Source organism: Sturnus vulgaris, chromosome 1 (assembly GCF_052056855.1).
Source record: "Sturnus vulgaris isolate bStuVul1 chromosome 1, bStuVul1.hap1, whole genome shotgun sequence".
Taxonomy (NCBI): Eukaryota; Metazoa; Chordata; class Aves; order Passeriformes; family Sturnidae; genus Sturnus; species Sturnus vulgaris.
Window position 1 is genome coordinate 155,579,821 of NC_142243.1, and position 21,186 is coordinate 155,601,006.

Consider the following 21,186-nt stretch of genomic DNA (forward strand, 5'->3'; position numbering starts at 1 on the left):
TGTCAGCAAGAGGATTTGGATGTCACTCTGGGCTGTAGGACGTGAGCATTTCATGACCCTTGACAACCCGCCAAGTCTAGGTTTTGTCAGTGCCCAGTGTGGTGGCCTGAGAAAGGTCTGAAGGGCTGTACCCGGAGGCTTGTGGTCAGTGTCCCAAAGTCCAGATGGCAGCAAGTCCTCGGTGCTGTAGCCCAGGAGGTAGATCCGTTGGGCTAACACTGAAAATCTGGTGCTGGAGCTCAGCAAGTTCATCTGTTAGCTGGGAGGAGTCATCCCAGGTAGGAAGGAATGTATGGGTATCAAATGTAAGAATTGTTTTCTTCTGAGAAATCGCCTTTGTGTTTCTGGGTGAGATAAATGGGATCAGGAGGTGTCCCTATACCACTGTGGGGAAAGGGACCCCATGTCTTCAGGTCAAGATTGGGAAAAGTGCTTTGATGAGTCAGTGGCAGGTGACTCTTGGTGTCTCCTGAGCTCTGGTGAGGTTTACATGTGAGATGGTATGACAGCTCTGTGCTTCCCTCACATAAATGAAATAGTTGTAGTGAATTGACACCAGTTGCGGACCAAAAAGTTTGTGAAGGGCCTGGAGGATCTTTCCCAGAGGTGAGGCTGTGAGAGCTGGGACTCCATGGAGACAAGGCTGAACAGGGGAGTGTTATCAGTGTGTGCAAATTCCTGATGGCAGAGAATGCAGTTGAGGGAGCTCGGCTGTTCTCAGGAGTTGAAAAGGGCAGGACAAGGGGGCAAAGGCACAAGTGAAAACATCTGGAATTCCCTGGGCAAGACAGGCAAGCCTTTTCCAGTGTGAGGTTTGTCCCAGTGTAAAAGGTGGTGGAGTATCTGTCCTGGGAGATGGAAGACTGAACTGTCCTAGGAGCTGGAAATCCGGCTTTTGCCGAATATGATGGAGCAGAAGGGAATGAAGCCATTGCACTCCAGAGTTCCTGCCTAATTGGAAGAAGCTGTTCTTGTTCCTCTGTTTTGGTGGGAGCATAAGGGATTCCTTCTGGGAAGAAAGTTTGTCAAGTTGTAGCAGCACAGAGAGGCTTGGAGAGAGCCATGAGCAAGAGAGATTTGTTGTGTCAAAGCCATTGGTGCAGTAGGTGATGGACTTGTATCAGCCCTCAATCCCTGCTTCCCATGTCAGTCTTGCTTGCTATTGGTGATGATGTATTTTGTAAGAAAGGTGTTGGGACCTTTCTGCATTCACTGCAGTGATTGATTTCTTCCTGGCTCTGTGTTGGGCGATGAGGTGAGAACTTTGGAATTCAGAAAGATGAGGAGACACGTCAGGCTTTGATGCAGGAAATCTTTACTGAGTTACAAAACAAAAAAGAAGATAGAGGAGAAAGTAATTGAAGGGATGCAGTCTGAGGTAGAAATTGGTTGACCGTCATCCAAGGTGCTTTGCTTGTGGGAGCTGTTGCCAGAGCAGTGAGTAGGTGGTGTCAGGAATGATGCGGAGGCACCTTAGCAGATGTAGCCACCCCTTCTGCCATAGCAGCCCAGGCCTCCCAGCCCGTAGCCAAGGCCAAGGCCAAATCCACCAGAGATGGGCTGTCCCTGGGCACTGAGTTCGCTACCAACAGCAGCGGAGGAGGTGGATCCGACAACGGTGCTCTGGGGGAAGGAGGTCATGATGGGTCCAGGCAGGGTGACCATCACAGGGGAAGGGTTGATGATGACGCGGGAGTCCTGGCATTGCAGGGCACAGGGCTCGTTGCAGCTGTTGGCCAGCGGGCTGGGTCCGCAGGGTTGGCAGAGGTTGTTGCAGGCCATGGGTGTGGTGTAGAGGGTCCCTGGAAGAGAGGGGAGTGAGGCAGGAAAGGGCTACGGGGTTGTGAGGGGTGGTGATGGGGGAGGGTGAGAGAGTGTGGAGGTTGTTGTTGCGCTGTGAGGAGGAGTAAGGGCTGCAGAGGCTGGGAATGAGCATGGTGGAAGAGAGGGGCTATGGTTTCAGGAGCAGGAGGTTCAGGGGTTTTAGGCTCACCTTCTTGTCAGCACCAGAGTAGAAGGAGTCAGGAGAAGTGTGTGAGGGAGAGAAGCTCTTGTCCGGCTTTTATGCTGGTTCTGGAGGGGAGGGACAGCCTTGTCTCATGGCCTGGGGCATTTTTCCAGCAACAGTTCTTGCTGGTCCGTCCTGGTGAGTCATGATGTGGGGGGTATTTTCCTTCCCAGAACTCTGCAATTTCACGTCCAGCTCTTCAGTCTGTGTCCATCTGACCTTGGTGGCAGCTTTCAATCGGGAGTTTTTGAATATGAGTGGACATCATTATTAAATGTGTGTAAGAGAGGGCTGAATAAACAAGCAGAGTCCTGGAGATTTGCAATGTCATTCATCAGTGAGATCATTTTGTGGCAGTCGTGTGCTGTGGTTTGTGGGTGCCTTGTGAAGACTGGGCACCTCTCCTGTGCCACTGAATGTCCATTAGTCATTGTGTTGCATTCAGGAATGCTGAGGGAGCTGCTGATGTCCTGATGAGTTCAGGATTGCATAATAGCTTGGAAAGATCGCAGTGCCTGAGAGCGCTTGATGGACGAAAAAGAACTCGTGGTCATCTGTCTTCAATGGGATGAAGGGAAAGCATCTGGAAAGGGAGATGCTTTTCAGGATGAACTTGTTTCAATATTATGACCATTTTGGAATTCTCAACTGTGCATGATAATGTACTCTGTCATTTAAATGGTATTCCTTGACCTCATTATGAAACCCATTAAACAAACAAGAAACGGGTGCCTAGGCAGGGCTGTGACATCACTTGTCTTATTCCACATGAAGGTCATATGGTTACATAACATGTATCCTTTAAGACTTAACATTGTGCTCCTGTGAGCAAAACCCAGTAATTACTAGCTCTGGTCAGCAACATCATCTTTCTTTCCCTGTCACGGTGCCGGTGTTCATCTTTAGAATTCTGTGATTCCATATCCACCTTTGAGTCCGTGTCCATCTGACATTGGTGGCAGCTTTTAGAGGTGATTATTAGAGGTAAAAGACTGGTGTTGATGGTGTATGTCAGGGTGGGAAAAAGTCGTTACCAAAGCTGGGGAGAAGTGGGGGGTCATCACTGATGTCACCCTGGGATACTGGTGTGCTGTGGTTTTTGTGTGTGTTGTGATGAGGGGCCCCATTCCTTGCCAGCCATGTCAGGCATGTCTGGGCTTTGCAGATGTTCTGGGGGTGAGGGGCTGCTCCTTCCAGTGCATTCACTCCTTGACTACCTTGGCTCCATCTCTGCCCAGTCTATATGCCAGGCCTTTCTCGATGGAGATGGGGAAGCAATTCTTGAGATTTATGAAGGTTACCCAAGCTTCCCAAAGTCCAGTGGGTTTGATCCATAGCAGTCATTACAGCTGAACCCATCACAGTCACACTGTGGGGGTCACACATCGCTGGCAGTCCTGGGTTCTGTCTGACACATGGAAAGGAATATTGCTGAATGGTGAGGAGAACTTGAAGGAACTGGGGTTGTTCAATTTTTGGAAGAAGAGGATTGACCTTATTTCTCTTTGGAATTTCTGAATGCAAACTGTTTAACACCAGCCTTGTGTCCATTTCACCATGCCGTAGAGAAGAAGGAATGGACTTACGATTCCCTCGTTTAATTTCCTATTAGGGAAATTTAATTCATCAAAATGCAGGACAACCAAGATACTGAAGGAGTTGGAGAATCTTTCATAGAGGAGAGGTGGCTGTGAGAGCTTGGACTTCTAGGTGCCAAAGATAGACCCTGGGGTGTGATCAATGTATAAAAATCCTTGATGGCAGGGAATGAAGTCGAGGGTGTCCATTAATTCATGGCAGTGCAACAATGCAGGGAAGGAGAGCAAAGATACAAGTGAGAACAGGTGGAATTCCATTGGTAGAGAAGGGAAGAATTTTTCAGTGTGAGGGTGGACAGAGAGCAGAAATGATGGTGGTGACTCTGTCCTGGGAGAGCCAAACGTGTGCTGTCCATGGTTATGGAAATCCTGCACTTGTTAATTTTTCTTGAGCAGAGGGGAATGAAGCACTTGCACCCCAGAGATCTTGCCCAAGTGGATGATTTTGTGACTCTGCTCAGAGGGTTCAAAAGTCCTTCAGGGAAGAGGGTTTGTCAATTGTGTGCTGCCATGAAGATACTGTACGAGAGCTGTGCTCAGAAGATAATTAATGTATCAAAAGCCTTTGGTGTAGAAGGTGCTGGACTTGTGCCATGTTCTAGAAGGTCCTACCAATCCCTTGCTTCCCGTGCCAGTCCTGGTTGTTAATGGTGGTGACATATTTGATAAGAAATGTGTTGTGCTGCTTTGCCATTCATCCCAATGCCCTGACAATGTGTGAGGTGAGGATGTGAGACCATTGGAATTTACAAAGATGAGGAGACGTTTCAGACTCTGATGCTGGAAAACTTTATTGAGGCAAAAGCATGAAAAGGCAGGAGGAAGAAATTGAAGAGCTCCAGCATGAAGTGCAAGTAGGGCAAGCATCAGCTGAGGTGCTTTGCTTGCAGGAGCTGTTTCCAGAGCCCTGAGCTGGTGGTGCCGAGGGCCTTTAACAGATGTAGCCACCCCTTCTGCCGTAGCAGCCCAGCCCGTAGCCATAGCCCAGCCCATAGCCAAGGCCAAAGCCACCAAATCCACCAGAGATGGGCTGTCCCTGGGCACTGAGTTCGCTACCAACAGCAGCGGAGGAGGTGGATCCGACAACGGTGCTCTGGGGGAAGGAGGTCATGATGGGTCCTGGAAAGGTCACCATCACAGGGGAAGGGTCGATGATGACACGGGAGGTCTGGCATTGCAGGGCACAGGGCTCGTTGCAGCTGTTGGCCAGCGGGCTGGGTCCGCAGGGACGGCAGAGGTTGTTGCAGGCCATGGGTGTGGTGTGGAGGGACCCTGGAAGAGAGGGGAATATGGCAGGACAGAACTGTGGGGTTCTGAGGGGTGATTGACTATGGACGCTGTTGTGGATCGGTGGGGAGGCATGAGGGCTGCTGAGGCTGATCCTGAGACTCCTCGAAAGGAGGGGCCAGGGCTGCAGGGGCAGCAGGAGCAGCAGGAGCAGGGGCTTGAGACTCACCTTGTCAGCAGGTGCAGGAGGAGAAGGTGTTAGGAGTAGTGTGTGATGCAGAGAGGCTCTGAGACGACTTTTATGCTGGCCCTGAATGGGCGGGACCACCTTGTCCCGTGGCCTGGGGCATTTTGCAGGTCGAAGTTCTTGGCTGGCCCAGCCTTGTCAGTCATGTGGTGGGTTTTGTTTTTCTTCCCAGAACTCTGCCATTTCAGGTTCAGTTCATGAGTCTGTGTCCATTTGACCTTGGAAGCAGCTTTAATGTGTTGGTCTTGGGAAGCTTTTGATAGTTCAATTCGTGTCAGCGAGGTCTGAATAAACAACCAGAAGCCAGGAGAGGCGCAGTGTCATCAGTGAGGTGGTTTTGTGACATTCGTGTGCTGTGGTTTGTGGGTGCTTTGTGAAGACTGGGCTCATCCTTTTGTGTCTTCAATGCGTTCAAGAGAGAGAAACTGGAAAACCAAGTACTGGTCAGGATGGATTTCTTTCATTTTTATATTGCATTTGTATTTTGGAAAATTACATGACAATGAACTCTTTCATTTTAGTGTAGTTCTTGACATCATTTACAAATCTAAACAAACCAGACAGCAAATGGTGTCAGATCCCTTTTATATGATGGCAGGTCTGTGACGTCAGTTCACTTATTCCACATTCAAGCTGTTGGGTTTCATAACTTAAATCCCATTAGTCTTACTAATACTGTGTTCCATTTTGAAAAAACAAACAGCCAAAATTTAGGAGAGATGTGGTGCCATCAGTGAGATCACCTTGTGGCACCTGTGTTTTTAGGTTTGTGAGTGTGATGTGAAGAGAGGCTCCACTGATTTCCAGCCCTGTCAGGCTCCTCTGAAAGTTGCAGATGTGCTGGATGTGTTGCCCCTTCCCTCATGTTGCACTGCTGCCCACCTTGATTCCACCTAGCTAAGCCTGACACTAGACAGGACCTTTTATTTTTCACTCTACTCTGTGAATATCTTGGTGTCCCTCTTGCTTTTCAGCTTTTGATATCCAGGGTGATTTAGGTCTCAACTTGGGCCGAGTGCAAGGGGCTGAGAACACTTGTGATTGTCAGCAAGAGGATTTGGATGTCACTCTGGGCTGTAGGAAGTGAGCATTTCATGATCCTTGACAACCAGCCAAGTCTAGGTTTTGTCAGTGCCCAGTGTGGTGGCCTGAGAAAGGTCTGAAGGGCTGTACCCGGAGGCTTGTGGTCAGTGTCCCAAAGTCCAGATGGCAGCAAGTCGTCACTGCTGTAGCCCAGGAGGTAGATCCATTGGGCGAACACTGAAAATCTGGTGCTGGAGCTCAGCAAGTTCATCTGTTAGCTAGGAGGAGTCATCCCAGGTAGGAAGGAATGTATGGGTATCAAATGTAAGAATTGTTTTCTTCTGAGAAATCGCCTTTGTGTTTCTGGGTGAGATAAATGGGATCAGGAGGTGTCCCTATACCACTGTGGGGAAAGGGACCCCATGTCGTCAGGTCAAGATTGGGAAAAGTGCTTTGATGAGTCAGGGGCAGGTGACTCTTGGTGTCTCCTGAGCTCTGGTGAGGTTTACATGTGAGATGGTATGACAGCTCTGTGCTTCCCTCACATAAATGAAATAGTTGTAGTGAATTGACACCAGTTGCGGACCAAAAAGTTTGTGAAGGGCCTGGAGGATCTTTCCCAGAGGTGAGGCTGTGAGAGCTGGGACTCCATGGAGACAAGGCTGAACAGGGGAGTGTTATCAGTGTGTGCAAATTCCTGATGGCAGAGAATGCAGTTGAGGGAGCTCGGCTGTTCTCAGGAGTTGAAAAGGGCAGGACAAGGGGGCAAAGGCACAAGTGAAAACATCTGGAATTCCCTGGGCAAGGCAGGCAAGCCTTTTCCAGTGTGAGGTTTGTCCCAGTGTAAAAGGTGGTGGAGTATCTGTCCTGGGAGATGGAAGACTGAACTGTCCTAGGAGCTGGAAATCCGGCTTTTGCCGAATATGATGGAGCAGAAAGAATGAAGCCATTGCACTCCAGAGTTCTTGCCTAATTGGAAGAAGCTGTTCTTGTTCCTCTGTTTTGGTGGGAGCATAAGGGATTCCTTCTGGGAAGAAAGTTTGTCAAGTTGTAGCAGCACAGAGAGGCTTGGAGAGAGCCATGAGCAAGAGAGATTTGCTGTGTCAAAGCCATTGGTGTGGTAGGTGATGGACTTGTATCAGCCCTCAATCCCTGCTTCCCATGTCAGTCTTGCTTGCTATTGGTGATGATGTATTTTGTAAGAAAGGTGTTGGGACCTTTCTGCATTCACTGCAGTGATTGATTTCTTCCTGGCTCTGTGTTGGGCGATGAGGTGAGAACTTTGGAATTCAGAAAGATGAGGAGACACGTCAGGCTTTGATGCAGGAAATCTTTACTGAGTTACAAAACAAAAAAGAAGATAGAGGAGAAAGTAATTGAAAGGATGCAGTCTGAGGTAGAAATAGTGTGACCGGCATCCAAGGTGCTTTGCTTGTGGGAGCTGTTGCCAGAGCAGTGAGTAGGTGGTGTCAGGAATGATGTGGAGGCTCCTCAGCAGATGTAGCCACCCCTTCTGCCGTAGCAGCCCAGGCCTCCCAGCCCATAGCCAAGGCCAAAGCCAAAGCCACCAGAGATGGGCTGTCCCTGGGCACTGAGTTCGCTACCAACAGCAGCGGAGGAGGTGGATCCGACAACGGTGCTCTGGGGGAAGGAGGTCATGATGGGTCCAGGCAGGGTGACCATCACAGGGGAAGGGTTGATGATGACACGGGAGTCCTGGCATTGCAGGGCACAGGGCTCGTTGCAGCTGTTGGCCAGCGGGCTGGGTCCGCAGGGTTGGCAGAGGTTGTTGCACGCCATGGGTGTGGTGTGGAGGGTCCCTGGAAGAGAGGGGAGTGAGGCAGGAAAGGGCTACGGGGTTGTGAGGGGCGGTGATGGAGGAGGGTGAGGGAGTGTGGAGGTTGTTGTTGCGCTGTGAGGAGGTATTAGGGCTGCAGAGGGTGGGACTGAGCGTGCTAGAAGAGAGGGGCTAGGGTTTCAGGAGCAGGAGGTTCAGGGGTTTTAGGCTCACCTTCTTGTCAGCACCGGAGTAGAAGGAGTCAGGAGAAGTGTGTGAGGGAGAGAAGCTCTTGTCCGGCTTTTATGCTGGTTCTGGAGGGGAGGGACAGCCTTGTCTCATGGCCTGGGGCATTTTTCCAGCAACAGTTCTTGCTGGTCCGTCCTGGTGAATCATGATGTGGGGAGTATTTTCCTTCCCAGAACTCTGCAATTCTACGTCCAGCTCTTCAGTCTGTGTCCATCTGACCTTGGTGGCAGCTTTCAATCGGGAGTTATTGAATATGGGTGGACATCATTATTAAATGTGTGTAAGAGAGGGCTGAATAAACAAGCAGAGTCCTGGAGATTTGCAATGTCATCAGTGAGATCATTTTGTGGCAGTCGTGTGCTGTGGTTTGTGGGTGCCTTGTGAAGACTGGGCACCTCTCCTGTGCCACTGAATGTCCATTAGTCATTGTGTTGCACCCAGAAATGCCAAGGGAGCTGCTGATGTCCTGAGGAGGTCAGGATTGCATAATAGCTTGGAAAGGACGCAATGCCTGAGAGCACCTGACGGATGTAAAAGAACTCGTGGTCATCTGTCTTCAATGGGATGAAGGGAGAGCATCTGGAAAAGGAGATGCTTTTCAGGATGAACTTGTTTCAATATTATGACCCATTTGGAATTCTCAACTGTGCATGATAATGTACTCTGTCATTTAAATTGTATTCCTTGACCTCATTATGAAACCCATTAAACAAACAAGAAACGGGTGCCTAGGCAGGGCTGTGACATCACTTGTCTTATTCCACATGAAGGTCATATGGTTACATAACATGTATCCTTTAAGACTTAACATTGTGCTCCTGTGAGCAAAACCCAGTAATTACTAGCTCTGGTCAGCAACATCATCTTTCTTTCCCTGTCACGGTGCCGGTGTTCATCTTTAGAATTCTGTGATTCCATATCCACCTTTGAGTCCGTGTCCATCTGACATTGGTGGCAGCTTTTAGAGGTGATTATTAGAGGTAAAAGACTGGTGTTGATTGTGTATGTAAGGGTGGGAAATAGTCGTTACCAAAGCTGGGGAGAAGTGGCGGGTCATCATTGATGTCACCATGTGATACTGGTGTGCTGTGGTTTTTGTGTGTGTTGTGATGAGGGGCCCCATTCCTTGCCAGCCATGTCAGGCTGGTCTGCGCTTTGCAGATGTTCTGGGGGTGAGGGGCTGCTCCTTCCAGTGCATTCACTCCCTGACTACCTTGGCTCCATTTCTGCCCAGTCTATATGCCAGGCCTTTCTCGATGGAGATGGGGAAGCAATTCTTGAGATTTATGAAGGTTACCCAAGCTTCCCAAAGTCCAGTGCGTTTGATCCATAGCAGTCATTACAGCTGAGCCCATCAAAGTCACACTGTGGGGGTCACACATTGCTGGCAGTCCTGGGTTCTGTCTGACATATGGAAAGGAATATTGCTGAAGGGTGAGGAGAACTTGAAGGAACTGGGGTTGTTCAATTTTTGGAAGAAGAGGATTGACCTTATTTCTCTCTTTGAAATTTCTGAATGCAAACTGTTTAACACCAGCCTTGTGTCCATTTCACCATGCCGTAGAGAAGAAGGAATGGACTTAAGATTCCCTCGTTTAATTTCCTATTAGGGAAATTTAATTCATCAAAATGCAGGGCAACCAAGATACTGAAGGAGCTGGAGAATCTTTCATAGAGGAGAGGTGGCTGTGAGAGCTTGGACTTCTAGGTGCCAAAGATAGACCCTGGGGTGTGATCAATGTATAAAAATCCTTGATGGCAGGGAATGAAGTCGAGGGTGTCCATTAATTCATGGCAGTGCAACAATGCAGGGAAGGAGAGCAAAGATACAAGTGAGAACAGGTGGAATTCCATGGGTAGAGAAGGGAAGAATTTTTCAGTGTGAGGGTGGACAGAGAGCAGAAATGATGGTGGTGACTCTGTCCTGGGAGAGCCAAACGTGTACTGTCCATGGTTATGGAAATCCTGCACTTGTTAATCTTTCTTGAACAGAGGGGAATAAAGCACTTGCACCTCACAGTTCTTGCCCAAGTGGATGATTTTGTGACTCGGCTCAGAGGGTTCAAAAGTCCTTCAGGGAAGAGGGTTTGTCAATTGTGTGCTGCCATGAAGATACTGTACGAGAGCTGTGCTCAGGAGATAATTAATGTGTCAAAAGCCTTTGATGTAGGAGGTGCTGGACTTGTGCCATGTTCTGGAAGGTCCTACCAATCCCTTGCTTCCCGTGCCAGTCCTGGTTGTTAATGGTGGTGACATATTTGATAAGAAATGTGTTGTGCTGCTTTGCCATTCATCCCAATGCCCTGACAATGTGTGAGGTGAGGATGTGAGACCATTGGAATTTACAAAGATGAGGAGACGTTTCAGACTCTGATGCTGGAAAACTTTATTGAGGCAAAAGAATGCAAAGGCAGGAGGAAGAAATTGAAGAGGTCCGGCATGAAGTGCAAGTAGGGCAAGCATCAGCTGAGGTGCTTTGCTTGCAGGAGCTGTTTCCAGAGCCCTGAGCTGGTGGTGCCGAGGGCCTTTAACAGATGTTGCCACCCCTTCTGCCATAGCAGCCCAGCCCGTAGCCATAGCCCAGCCCATAGCCAAAGCCAAAGCCAAAGCCACCAGAGATGGGCTGTCCCTGGGCACTGAGTTCACTCCCAACAGCAGCGGAGGAGGTAGATCCGACAACGGTGCTCTGGGGGAAGGAGGTCATGATGGGTCCTGGAAAGGTCACCATCACAGGGGAAGGGTCGATGATGACACGGGAGGTCTGGCATTGCAGGGCACAGGGCTCGTTGCAGCTGTTGGCCAGCGGGCTGGGTCCGCAGGGTCGGCAGAGGTTGTTGCAGGCCATGGGTGTGGTGTGGATGGTCCCTGGAAGAGAGGGGGGAGAAAAGCAGGGTAGGGGTGTGAGCATGTGGGAGGTGATGGTGTGGGGAAGCTGCTGTGGGGAGGTGTGAGGGCTGCTGAGGCTTGGCCTGAGCATGCTGGTAGAGAAGGATGGGGGTGGCAGGATCAGGAGGGTCAGGGGTTTGAGGCTCACCTTGTTGTCCGCTGGAGCAGGAGGAGAAGGTGTGAGGAGAAGTGTGTGAGGGAGAGCAGCACAGGGCCAGCTTTTATGCTGGTCCTGGATGGGCAGGACAGCCTTGTCCCATGGCCTAGGGGCATTTTGCAGTCTGTAGCTCTTGACTATTGAGTCCTGAGGTGGGGAGTGTTTTATTCCTTATTTATGTTATTATGTTATTATGTTATTATGTTATTTATTTGGTTCTGCACTTCCGTGTTCTTCCCTTGATGTTGTGTGTATCTGACGTTGGTGGCAGCTTTAAATGGAAAGCCGGTGTTTGGGAGGATTTGATTGTTTAGTGTGTGGTAGGAAGTGCTGAATAAGCTACCAGAGCCGTGGAGATTTGCAAAGTCATCAGTGAGTTCATTTTGTGACACTTGTATGCTGTGGTTTGTGGGTTCCTTCTGATGACTGGGCTTCTCTTCTGTGCCACTGGATGTCCATCAGTCATTGTGTTGCACCCAGGAATGCTGAGGGAGCTGCTGATGTCCTTGGTAGTTCACTGTAAGAACTTGGAAAGGCCCTATTTGCTGAGAACGGTTTCTGATGGATCAAAGGGAGCTCATCCTCTTTTGTCTTCAATACGATAAAATGACGGCATGTGGAAAACAAGGGGCTATTCAGGCTGAACTTGTTCCATTTTTCAGGTCAGTTTGGATTTCTCAACTTTACATGACAACGTACTCAGCTAATTAAAGTGTATTTCTTCACCTCATTCAGAAATCAAAAAAGCAAACAATAAATCTGTCCATATCCCTGTTTTCCCCCAGTTGTTCTGTGACATGACTTCACTTATTCCATATTCAAGGCACAAGGTATAATTTCTAATCTAATTTTTTCCTGTGAGAAAAAAAAAAAACAAACCCGAAAAAAACCCCTAAGTGGCTCTCAGCAAGCTCCTTTTCCCCTTTCTGTCACGATGTGGGTATTTCTTTATGGAATTCCATTATTCCATGTCCTGCTCTTGACTCTTTTTCCTTCTCACTCCGGCTGCTGCTTTTAAGTGTGAGTGGGTATTTGGGAGGATTTGCATGGGAGGCTCATGTCAGGGAGTGTAGAATACACAACCAAAGCTTTGGAGAAGTGGGGTGTCATCAGTAGGTCAGTGCATGACATGCGTGTTATATGGTTTGTGGATGTGTTTTGAAGAGGGGGCCCAATCCCTGACAGACCTGTCAGGCTGTTCTGGGATTTGCAGCTGTGCTGGAGGTGTTGCCTCTTCCCTCACACTTCATCTCTCCCCACCTTGATCTCACCTGACTATGTCTGACACTAGACCTGATCTTTCCTGTTGACTGTGCTCTGTGGGTGTCTTGGTGCCCCTCTTACCTTTAAGGTTTTGATATCAGGGGTCTTTTGGGTCTTTACTTGGGCTGAATGCCAAAACATGAGGCCACTTGTGATTGTCAGAAAGACAACTTGGAGGTCGCCCAGGATTGTTGCAGGTGAGCATTACATGAACCTTAAAAACAACCCAGGCAAGTCTGGGTTGTGTCAGTGCCCAGCGTGGTGGCCTGAGAAAGGTCTGAAGACCTGGACCAGGTGGCTTGTAGTCCAGATGACAGCAAGTCCCTAGTGCTGTAGCCCAGGAGTTGGATCCACTGGGCCAACACAGAAAATCTCACAGGTGCTGGACATCTGATGGGATTCTGTAAGGGAAGAATGGGGTTCTGCCAAGGGCTGTTTATTGGGAGGACTAATGCCAGGTTGAATGCCTGGGTATCAGTTGGAATAATTGTTTTCATCTCTGAAAAAGCCTTTGCTTTGTGGTTATGGTTGAGAAGAAATGGAGCAGGAGGTATCCATGTGTAGTAAAAGGGACCCCAAGTATACAGGTTAGGAAAAGTGTATGACTAATCAGGGAGAAGTGAGCTATCTGCTCACCACTGATGAGGTCCCCCATGAGGTGTTGTGGGCAGTTCTGGGCTCCCCACTGTGAATGAAGAAGATTGAGTGAATCCAGACCAGTTCAGGACAGCAAGACTCCAAAGGGGTTGTGGAATCATTCCTAGGGGATAGGCTGAGAAAGCTGGGACTCACAGTGGACAAGGATGGATGGGGGAGTGTCATCAGTGTGTGCAAATCCCTGATGGCAGGGAATGGAGGGAAGGACCTCAGCTGTTCACAGCAGTGCACACATGCAGGAGAAGAGGGCAAGGGCAGAAGTGAAAACAGATGGAATTCCATGTGCAAAGAAGGCAAGAATCTTTCATTGTCAGGCTGGTCAGAGAGTAGAAGAGGTGGTGGAGTCTGCCCGGGGAGATCCAAATATTAACTGTCCATAGTGCTGGAAATTCTGCTCTCTCTTGAGCAGAGCAGTTGAAGCACTTGCACTCCAGATTTCCTGCTCAAGCGGTTGATGTTGTTCCTTGGTTTGCTGGAAGGGTTCAAGAGACCTGCTGGGAAAAGAGTTTGTCAAGTGTGTGTTGTCATGGAAAGACTTTACCAGACCTCTACCCAGGAGACCGTTCTTATATCCAAGGTTTGATGTACCAGCTAAGGCATGTGTGACATATTCTGCAAGATGTCCCCTCCTGTGCTTCCTATGCCAGCCTTAGTTGTTTTTACATATTTGTGTGGCAAGGTGGTGTTGTTCTATTCTATGTACCCCAATGTCCTGTTGAGCTATGGAATGTGCTTGGTGGGAATGTCAGACCATTGGAATTAAAAAAGAACAGGAGGCATCTCAGGCTTTGATGCAGGAAAACTTTATTGAGGCAAAAGAATAAAGCATAAGAAAAAAGTGGAAGGAATCCAGTGTAAGGTGCAAGTACAGGGACGATCAACCGATGGATTGTCTTCCAGGAGTTGTTGCCAGAACCCCAAGCCAGTGGTGTCAAAGACTGGTGCAAGTGTCCTTAGCAGTTGTAGCCACCCCTTCTGCCATAGCAGCCCAGGCCTCCCAGCCCGTAGCCAAATCCACGGCCATAGCCAAAGCCACCAAAGCCACCAAATCCACCAGAGATGGGCTGTCCCTGAACACTGAGTTCGCTACCAACAGCAGCGGAGGAGGTGGATCCGACAACGGTGCTCTGGGGGAAGGAGGTCATGATGGGTCCAGGCAGGGTGACCATCACAGGGGAAGGGTTGATGATGACGCGGGAGTCCTGGCATTGCAGGGCACAGGGCTCGTTGCAGCTGTTGGCCAGCGGGCTGGGTCCACAGGGTCGGCAGAGGTTGTTGCAGGCCATGGGTGTGGTGTGGAGGGTCCCTGGAAGAGAGTAGAGTAAGGCAGGGCAGGGTTGTGGTGGTGTGAGGGATTATGATGGAGGAGGGTGAGGGAGTGTGGAGGCTGTTGTGGGGCTGTGGAGAGGGGTGAGGGCTGCAGAGGCTGGGTCTGAGTGTGGTGGAAGAGAGGGTTCAGGGAGACAACGGCAGGAGGGTCAGGGTTTTGAGGCTCACCTTGTCAGCAGGAGGAGAAAGAGGAGATGTCCAAAGAAGCGTGTGAGGGCAGAGGCACTGGGCTGGCTTTTATGCTGGTCCTGGGGGGTGGGGCAGCCTTGACCCCTGACCGTGGGGCATTTTTTAGTCAGCAACTCTTGCCTGGCCTGCTGAGTCATGAGGCGAGGAGTGTTTTCTTTCCTGGTGTTCTGTAATTCTGCGTCCTTCCCTTGAGTCCGTGTCCATTTGACCTTGGCTGCATATTTCAATTCGGAGAAATAGAGGCCAATGAATTGGTACTGGTTTTGTCTCAGGAATGTAGAAAATGCAAACAAAGCCTACAGGAACTTGGGTGTTGTCTAATGTCTTCAGTTAAACCCCAGCTATTCCTTCTGGACAAACCTAGTTCTCTGCGGCCTGGGATATGGTCGGTGTTCTGGGCTGAAATTTCATGAATGGATCATGAGGTGGCCATGTATCCTTGGCTGTGAAAACTCCAGCAGCTACCCAGACAGGATTAGGAGAAGAAATCCAAGCAGGTTAAGAGAGTTGGCCCTCCTGTTCTGCACCACAGTTGGGGCTCCACAGTGGAACAAGGACATGGATGTGGTTGACCAAGTGAAGTGCAGGAAGACCATGACATTGATAGGAGTGGACTTAAGCTGGAATTTCTTCCAGGCAGGAGGCAAGAATGCAAATAGCACATGTTGTCAATGTGCCATGGAATGACCTCAGTGATGACACCCCAAATCTCTTAAACTGTGGTTAAATCTACTATGTGTCATGACACGCACCAACAGCAACACCTTGGCCTTTCATTCTAGAAACTAAAATCTACAACCAAGGTCAGATGGAGATGGCCTCAGGAGCAGAACATGAAATTGCACAATTCCACAGAGGAACAACTGCTCCATGACAGAGAAGGAAAGAGGAGCTCACTGGCTGTCCGTTAGTAATTATTGGGTTTTGCTCACAGGAACAACACATTAAGACTTTCAAATTATAGGTTATGAAAACCTGTAGCTTGAACACAGAAAAAAGAATTGATGTCACAGAGCAGCCTGGGAAAAAAGGTCCCATTTATTGTTTATTGGATTTCTCAATGAGGACAGGGAATAAATTTTTAATAACAGAGTATATTGTCATAAAAATTTCCAAATACAAGTAGACTGTAACAAGTTCAGTACTGAATTACCACTCGTTTTCCAGATCTTCTTTCTTCATACGATCGAAAACACAAAAGGGAAGAGGTCTCTTTCCTCTATCAGGAAGGACTGTCAGGCACTGCAACCTTTCCAAGGTTGTTGCAGAGACCTCCCCAGGACATCAGCAGCTCCCTCAGCATTCCTGGATGCAACACAATGACTGATGGACATCCAGTGGCACAAAACAGAGTCCCATTCTTAACAAAGCGCCCACAAACCACAGCACATGGGTGCCACAAAATGACATCACTGATGACACTGTAGTTCTCCAGATCCCTCATTGCTAATTCAGCCATTCCATACACACATTTAATTATTAAATTCTCCCAAATACCAACTGCCAATTGAAAGCTGCCACCAAGGACAGATGGACATGGACGCAAGAGCTGGACATGGAACTGAAGAGTTGTGAGAAGAAAAACACTCCCTAGATCATGAGGCAGCAGGATGGGCCAGCAAGACTGCTGCCTGCAAAATGCCCCAAGGCCATGGGACAAGGCTGTCCCGCCCCTCCAGGACCAGCATAAAAGCCAGTCCAGAGCCTCTCTCCCTCACACATTTCTCCTCACACCTTCTCCTCCTCCACCTTCTCCTGCTCTCAAGGTAAGCCTCAAGACCCTGAACCTCCTGCTCCTGCCCTCTGTGGCCCCTCACTTCCAGCACGCTCAGACCCAGCCTCTGCAGCCCTCACACATCCCCACAACCCCACAACAGCCTCCACCCTCCCTCATCCTCCTCCATCACCACCCCTCATACCCCCACACTCCTGCCCTGCCTCAACCCCCTCTCTTCCAGGGACCCTCCACACCATGGCCTGCAACAACCTCTGCCGACCCTGCGGACCCAGCCCGCTGGCCAACAGCTGCAACGAGCCCTGTGCCCTGCAATGCCAGGACTCCCGCGTCATCATCAACCCTTCCCCTGTGATGGTCACCCTGCCTGGACCCATCATGACCTCCTTCCCCCAGAGCACCGTTGTCGGATCCACCTCCTCCGCTGCTGTTGGGAGTGAACTCAGTGCCCAGGGACAGCCCATCTCTGGTGGATTTGGTGGCTTTGGTGGCTTTGGCTATGGCCGTGGATTTGGCTATGGGCTGGGAGGCCTGGGCTGCTATGGCAGAAGGGGCGGCTACATCTGCTAAGGAGCCTCAGCACCACTCCTGACCCCAACCACTCACTTTCTGGAACACACCCCAGGCATTGAGAACACCTCTCGGGGCCTGAGGCTCACAAATGGACTCAGTGCTTAGAGATCCTGCTCCCAGGGCACCAAGCAATGCACTAGCCAAGGGGCCAGCCCAGGCTGCCTGCAAACATGGCCCATCTGCCTCCTCCTCTTCTCCCATTCCATGCTCTGCATCGCCCCTTTGACTCTGTCCATTCCCCTCTGCTGCAAATTCCTTCTCCCAAACCAGAGACAATTGGGCATCTCCACCATCGAGCTGCTCCTGCTGTGGGGCAGGAAGTCCTTGATGCTCTAGCCAAACCACCTGCAGGCAAAGAGTCTTTGGCTGATGGTCGCCCTACTTGTACCTCAGCCTAACGTCTTCCACTTGTTGCTCATGGTTTTCACTTTTCTTTATGCCTCAATAAAGTTCTCTTGCATTGCTGCATTATGAAGTGTCCTCTTCCTTCACAGGCACACACTGGCCCACTTTGCTCTTCCATTGCATCCCACAAACCCTTCACCTGCTTAATCCCAGGCCTGGATACACTAATGCAAGTCTGTCCCTGCCTCTGACACAAGCCATGAATGGGAGCTGTGTTCGCATTGGCTGCACACCAGTTCCTCCAAACCCTCATCATCTTCCTTGACAACTCTGCTCGAGCATGTCCCTGTCTTCCAAATACATCTCTCCATTCTCAGAAGAGCAGAGCAGAGGGACAGAATTCACCTCTCACCTCCTGGCCACACTGTGGGGAATAAGCCCAGGACACGAGGGCTTTCTGCTCTGTGAATATTCATGGCTGGGGCATGTTCAATTCTTAATCCACAAACGTCCCAGATCCTTCTCCTCTGGGCTGCTCTCAATCCCTTCATTGCCCAGTCTGTGGTCATGTCTGGCATTGCTCCAAACCAAGTGCAGGACTTTGCATTTGGCCACCTTCAGCTTCATGAAACTGACAATATCTCACTGCCTCAAACAGTTCAAGCCCCTCTGGATGCCTTCCCTTCCCTCCAGACAACCAACTGCACTACTCAGCTTGTTCTGGTCTCTGATTTTGCTGGACATCCCACTCAATCCCACTGTCCATGTCCCTGACAAATATGGGAAATAATATAGGAGCTTCTATGTGTCACCAGTCAACCCTTTTCTCCACACACATGGATCCAGTGACCACAACAGCTTGACTAAGACTGTCCTCTTTGAGTTAGACCATTCTATCCATTCCTTATCCACCACATGATGACACCACAACTCTCTTTCCAGACTGAATACGCAGATGCCTTCTGGTACAAAAACAAATGCACAAGTACAGATATATGATATTGTTCCCTCTTCCCTCATCCAACAAGAGTGGAACCAATACCAGGTCATTTAAAGATGCCACCAAGGTCAGACATACATAGTCCCAATAGCTGGACATGATACTGGAGAGCTGAGGGAAGCAAAACACTCCCCACCTTATGATTTGCCAGAAATGCTGCCTGAAAAAATGCCCCAAAGTCATGCCCAATGGCTGTCCTAAACCCTCATCCCCAGATCATCCTCAAGGTCATACTCTGGATGTTATCCATCAGGGTCTTGTCTTCCTTATTCCTGGTAACCCAGAGATGAATACAGTTCTCTAGTATGAGCAGAGAAGAGCAGAGGGGCAGAATCTCCCTCACCTTGACTGGAGTAATCCCAAACATGCAGAATACAGACTGGGTGATGAGGGCATTGAGAGCAGCCAGAAGGAGGAGGAATTGAGGCGTTGGTGGATGAAGAATTGGATGTGCCCTGGCCATGTGCACTCACCGACCAGAAACGCCCCTGTGTCCTGGGCTCATCCCCACAGTGTGGGCAGCACAAGAGATTGGAGGAATCTCAGTGTCTGCTTTCCTGAAATCAGACCAGAGATCTGTCTTGAGCTCTGAGCCCAAAAAGGCAAGGAAGACATGGAACTGCTTCATCAGATCTGTAGATGGTGAGGGACAAGTAACTGATGTCCACAAAAACAAACACACCACTCAGAGAGGTTTGAGACAGAGGCAGGGATAGAGCTGCATTACTGCAGTCAGGTGTGATTCAGGAGCTGAAGGATTTTTGGGATGCACTAGAAGAGCAAAGTGTACCAGTTCATAGTAAAATGGGGAAGTAAATCCTAAAAGATGTCCTCGAGCACTTTTTCACCCACCCCAAGGGACTCTGGAAACCTGACTTAGTGCTGAGTGAGACTGGAAAAATCCAGGGATCAGAAATAAGAAAGACTCATCATGAGACGTGATGCAGGAAAGCTTTATTGAGGTAGAAGACTGAAAGGCAATGAGCAGCAAATGCAAGGGAGCCAGGCTGACGATCAATAGAGGTGACCATCAGCTGAGGTCCTTTGCTTGGAGGAGTTCTTCCAGATCATCAGTGACATCCTGCACCAGTGCAGGAGCGTGGTATCAGGAGTGGTGCTGATGGTCCTTAGCAGTTGTAGCCACCCCTTCTGCCATAGCAGCCCAGGCCTCCCAGCCCATAGCCACAGCCCAGCCCATAGCCAAATCCACGGCCATAGCCAAAGCCACCAAAGCCACCAAATCCACCAGAGATGGGCTGTCCCTGCACACTGAGTTCAGTGCCCACGGCAGCCGAGGAGGTGGATCCGACAGCGGTGCTCTGGGGGAAGGAGGTCATGATGGGTCCAGGCAGGGTGACCATCACAGGGGAAGGGTTGATGATGACACGGGAGTCCTGGCATTGCAGGGCACAGGGCTCGTTGCAGCTGTTGGCCAGCGGGCTGGGTCCGCAGGGTCGGCAGAGGTTGTTGCAGGCCATGGGTGTGGTGTGGAGGGTCCCTGGAAGAGAGGGGGTTGAGGCAGGGCAGGGGTGTGAGGGTGTGAGGGGTGGTGATGCAGGGGACTGAGGGAGTGTGGAGGCTGTTGTAGGTCTAGGGAGAGGGGTGAGGGCTGCAGAGGTTGGGTCTGAGTGTGCTGGAAGAGAGGGGCCAGGGCTGCAGGAGCAGGAGGGTCAAGGGTTTGAGGCTCACCTTGCTGTCCGCAGGAGCAGGAGGAGAAGGTGTGGGGAGAAGTGTGTGAGGGAGAGAAGCACAGGGCCAGCTTTTATGCTGGTCTTGGATGGGCGGGACAGCCTTCTCCCATGGCCTAGGGGCATTTTGGAGGCAGCAGGTCATACAGAGCACAGCCTGGTGAGTCACTGTGTGGAGAGTGTTTTCCTTCCTCATGTTTTGCAGTGTCACATTTTCCTCTTGTATTTGTGTCCATCTGACCTTGGCAGCAGCTAATAACTGTCAAAATTAGACAAGTGTGAGTTTATTTGATTACATCTATCAAAACATATTGAAAATTCATCCAAACCTAAGAAGACCTGGAGAGTCATAGCTGAGGTCATGCCATATAATGTCTCATTTGCATTCTTGCCTCTTGTCTCAAGAAACTCCCAGCTCTCTCAGCTTCTCCTCGTTTTGAGGATACCCCAGTCCTGTCAGTGTCATGGTCTCCTTCCACTGCTCTTTGTCAAACATGTCCACATCCTTCTTCCACTCTGGAGCCTCTACTGTGGTGGGGCACAGGAGGGTCAAGTCTCACAGCCTGCTTGGATTTCTTCTCCTACGTTACATATCCTGGTAACTGCTGGAGTTTTTTATTCCAAAGACTACATGTGCCCCTCCCTATGCATTTAACCTCCAGCAGGACTACAAGCACCTTCACTTCTCGAATGCTTTGGTTGCCAAGGGAATGGCAACTGGTGTCATGTGCCTGGACTACTGTCAGGGCTGTAGCACAGACCCAGGACACCCTTGTCTCTAAACTGCAGACACTTGGGTTTGATGGGTGGACTAATGAATGCATGAAGCTGTGTGATCGAGACCACCCCTAGCATGTTTGCAGGTGCCAGGATGTTGAGCAGTGCTGTTCACACAAGAACATGAAGGGGTCCCATCAGGAGGGGACTCTGGGAATGTTGAGAATGTAACAACCTCTTCTGGTTCAACAAATCCAAGTTCAAGGTCGTGCACCTGCATTGGGGCAGTCCCAAACGTGAGAACAGCTTGGGAGAGGAACTCCCAGAGAGCAATTCCACAGAGAAGGACTGAAGTGAACCAAAATCTTGACAGGAAAAGAGCAATGTAAAATTTCAGCCTAGAAAGAGAACCGTAACCTAGATTGCATAGAAACAGCAGTGACCAGCAGAAATGTCTGGGGGTCACTTGAAGACAGCATAAAACACCCAAGTTTCTGTTGCCTTTGTTTTCGTCTTCT

At 49.8% G+C, this 21,186-nt stretch overlaps 2 protein-coding genes across 2 annotated transcripts; both read right to left on the minus strand.

Annotated features, from left to right (window-relative positions):
- Window positions 1–11,151: 11,151 nt before the first annotated feature.
- Window positions 11,152–14,378, minus strand: LOC148225611 (feather beta keratin-like). Its single transcript, XM_088168893.1, has one exon. The coding sequence runs from the start codon at window positions 14,376–14,378 to the stop codon at window positions 14,046–14,048; it is 333 nt and encodes a 110-aa protein (XP_088025019.1). The 3' UTR covers window positions 11,152–14,045.
- Window positions 14,379–18,755: 4,377 nt separating this feature from the next.
- Window positions 18,756–19,741, minus strand: LOC148225612 (feather beta keratin-like). Its single transcript, XM_088168968.1, has one exon. It carries the CDS (start codon window positions 19,739–19,741, stop codon window positions 19,391–19,393), a length of 351 nt encoding a protein of 116 aa, XP_088025094.1. The 3' UTR covers window positions 18,756–19,390.
- Between the last annotated feature and the right edge of the window lie 1,445 nt (window positions 19,742–21,186).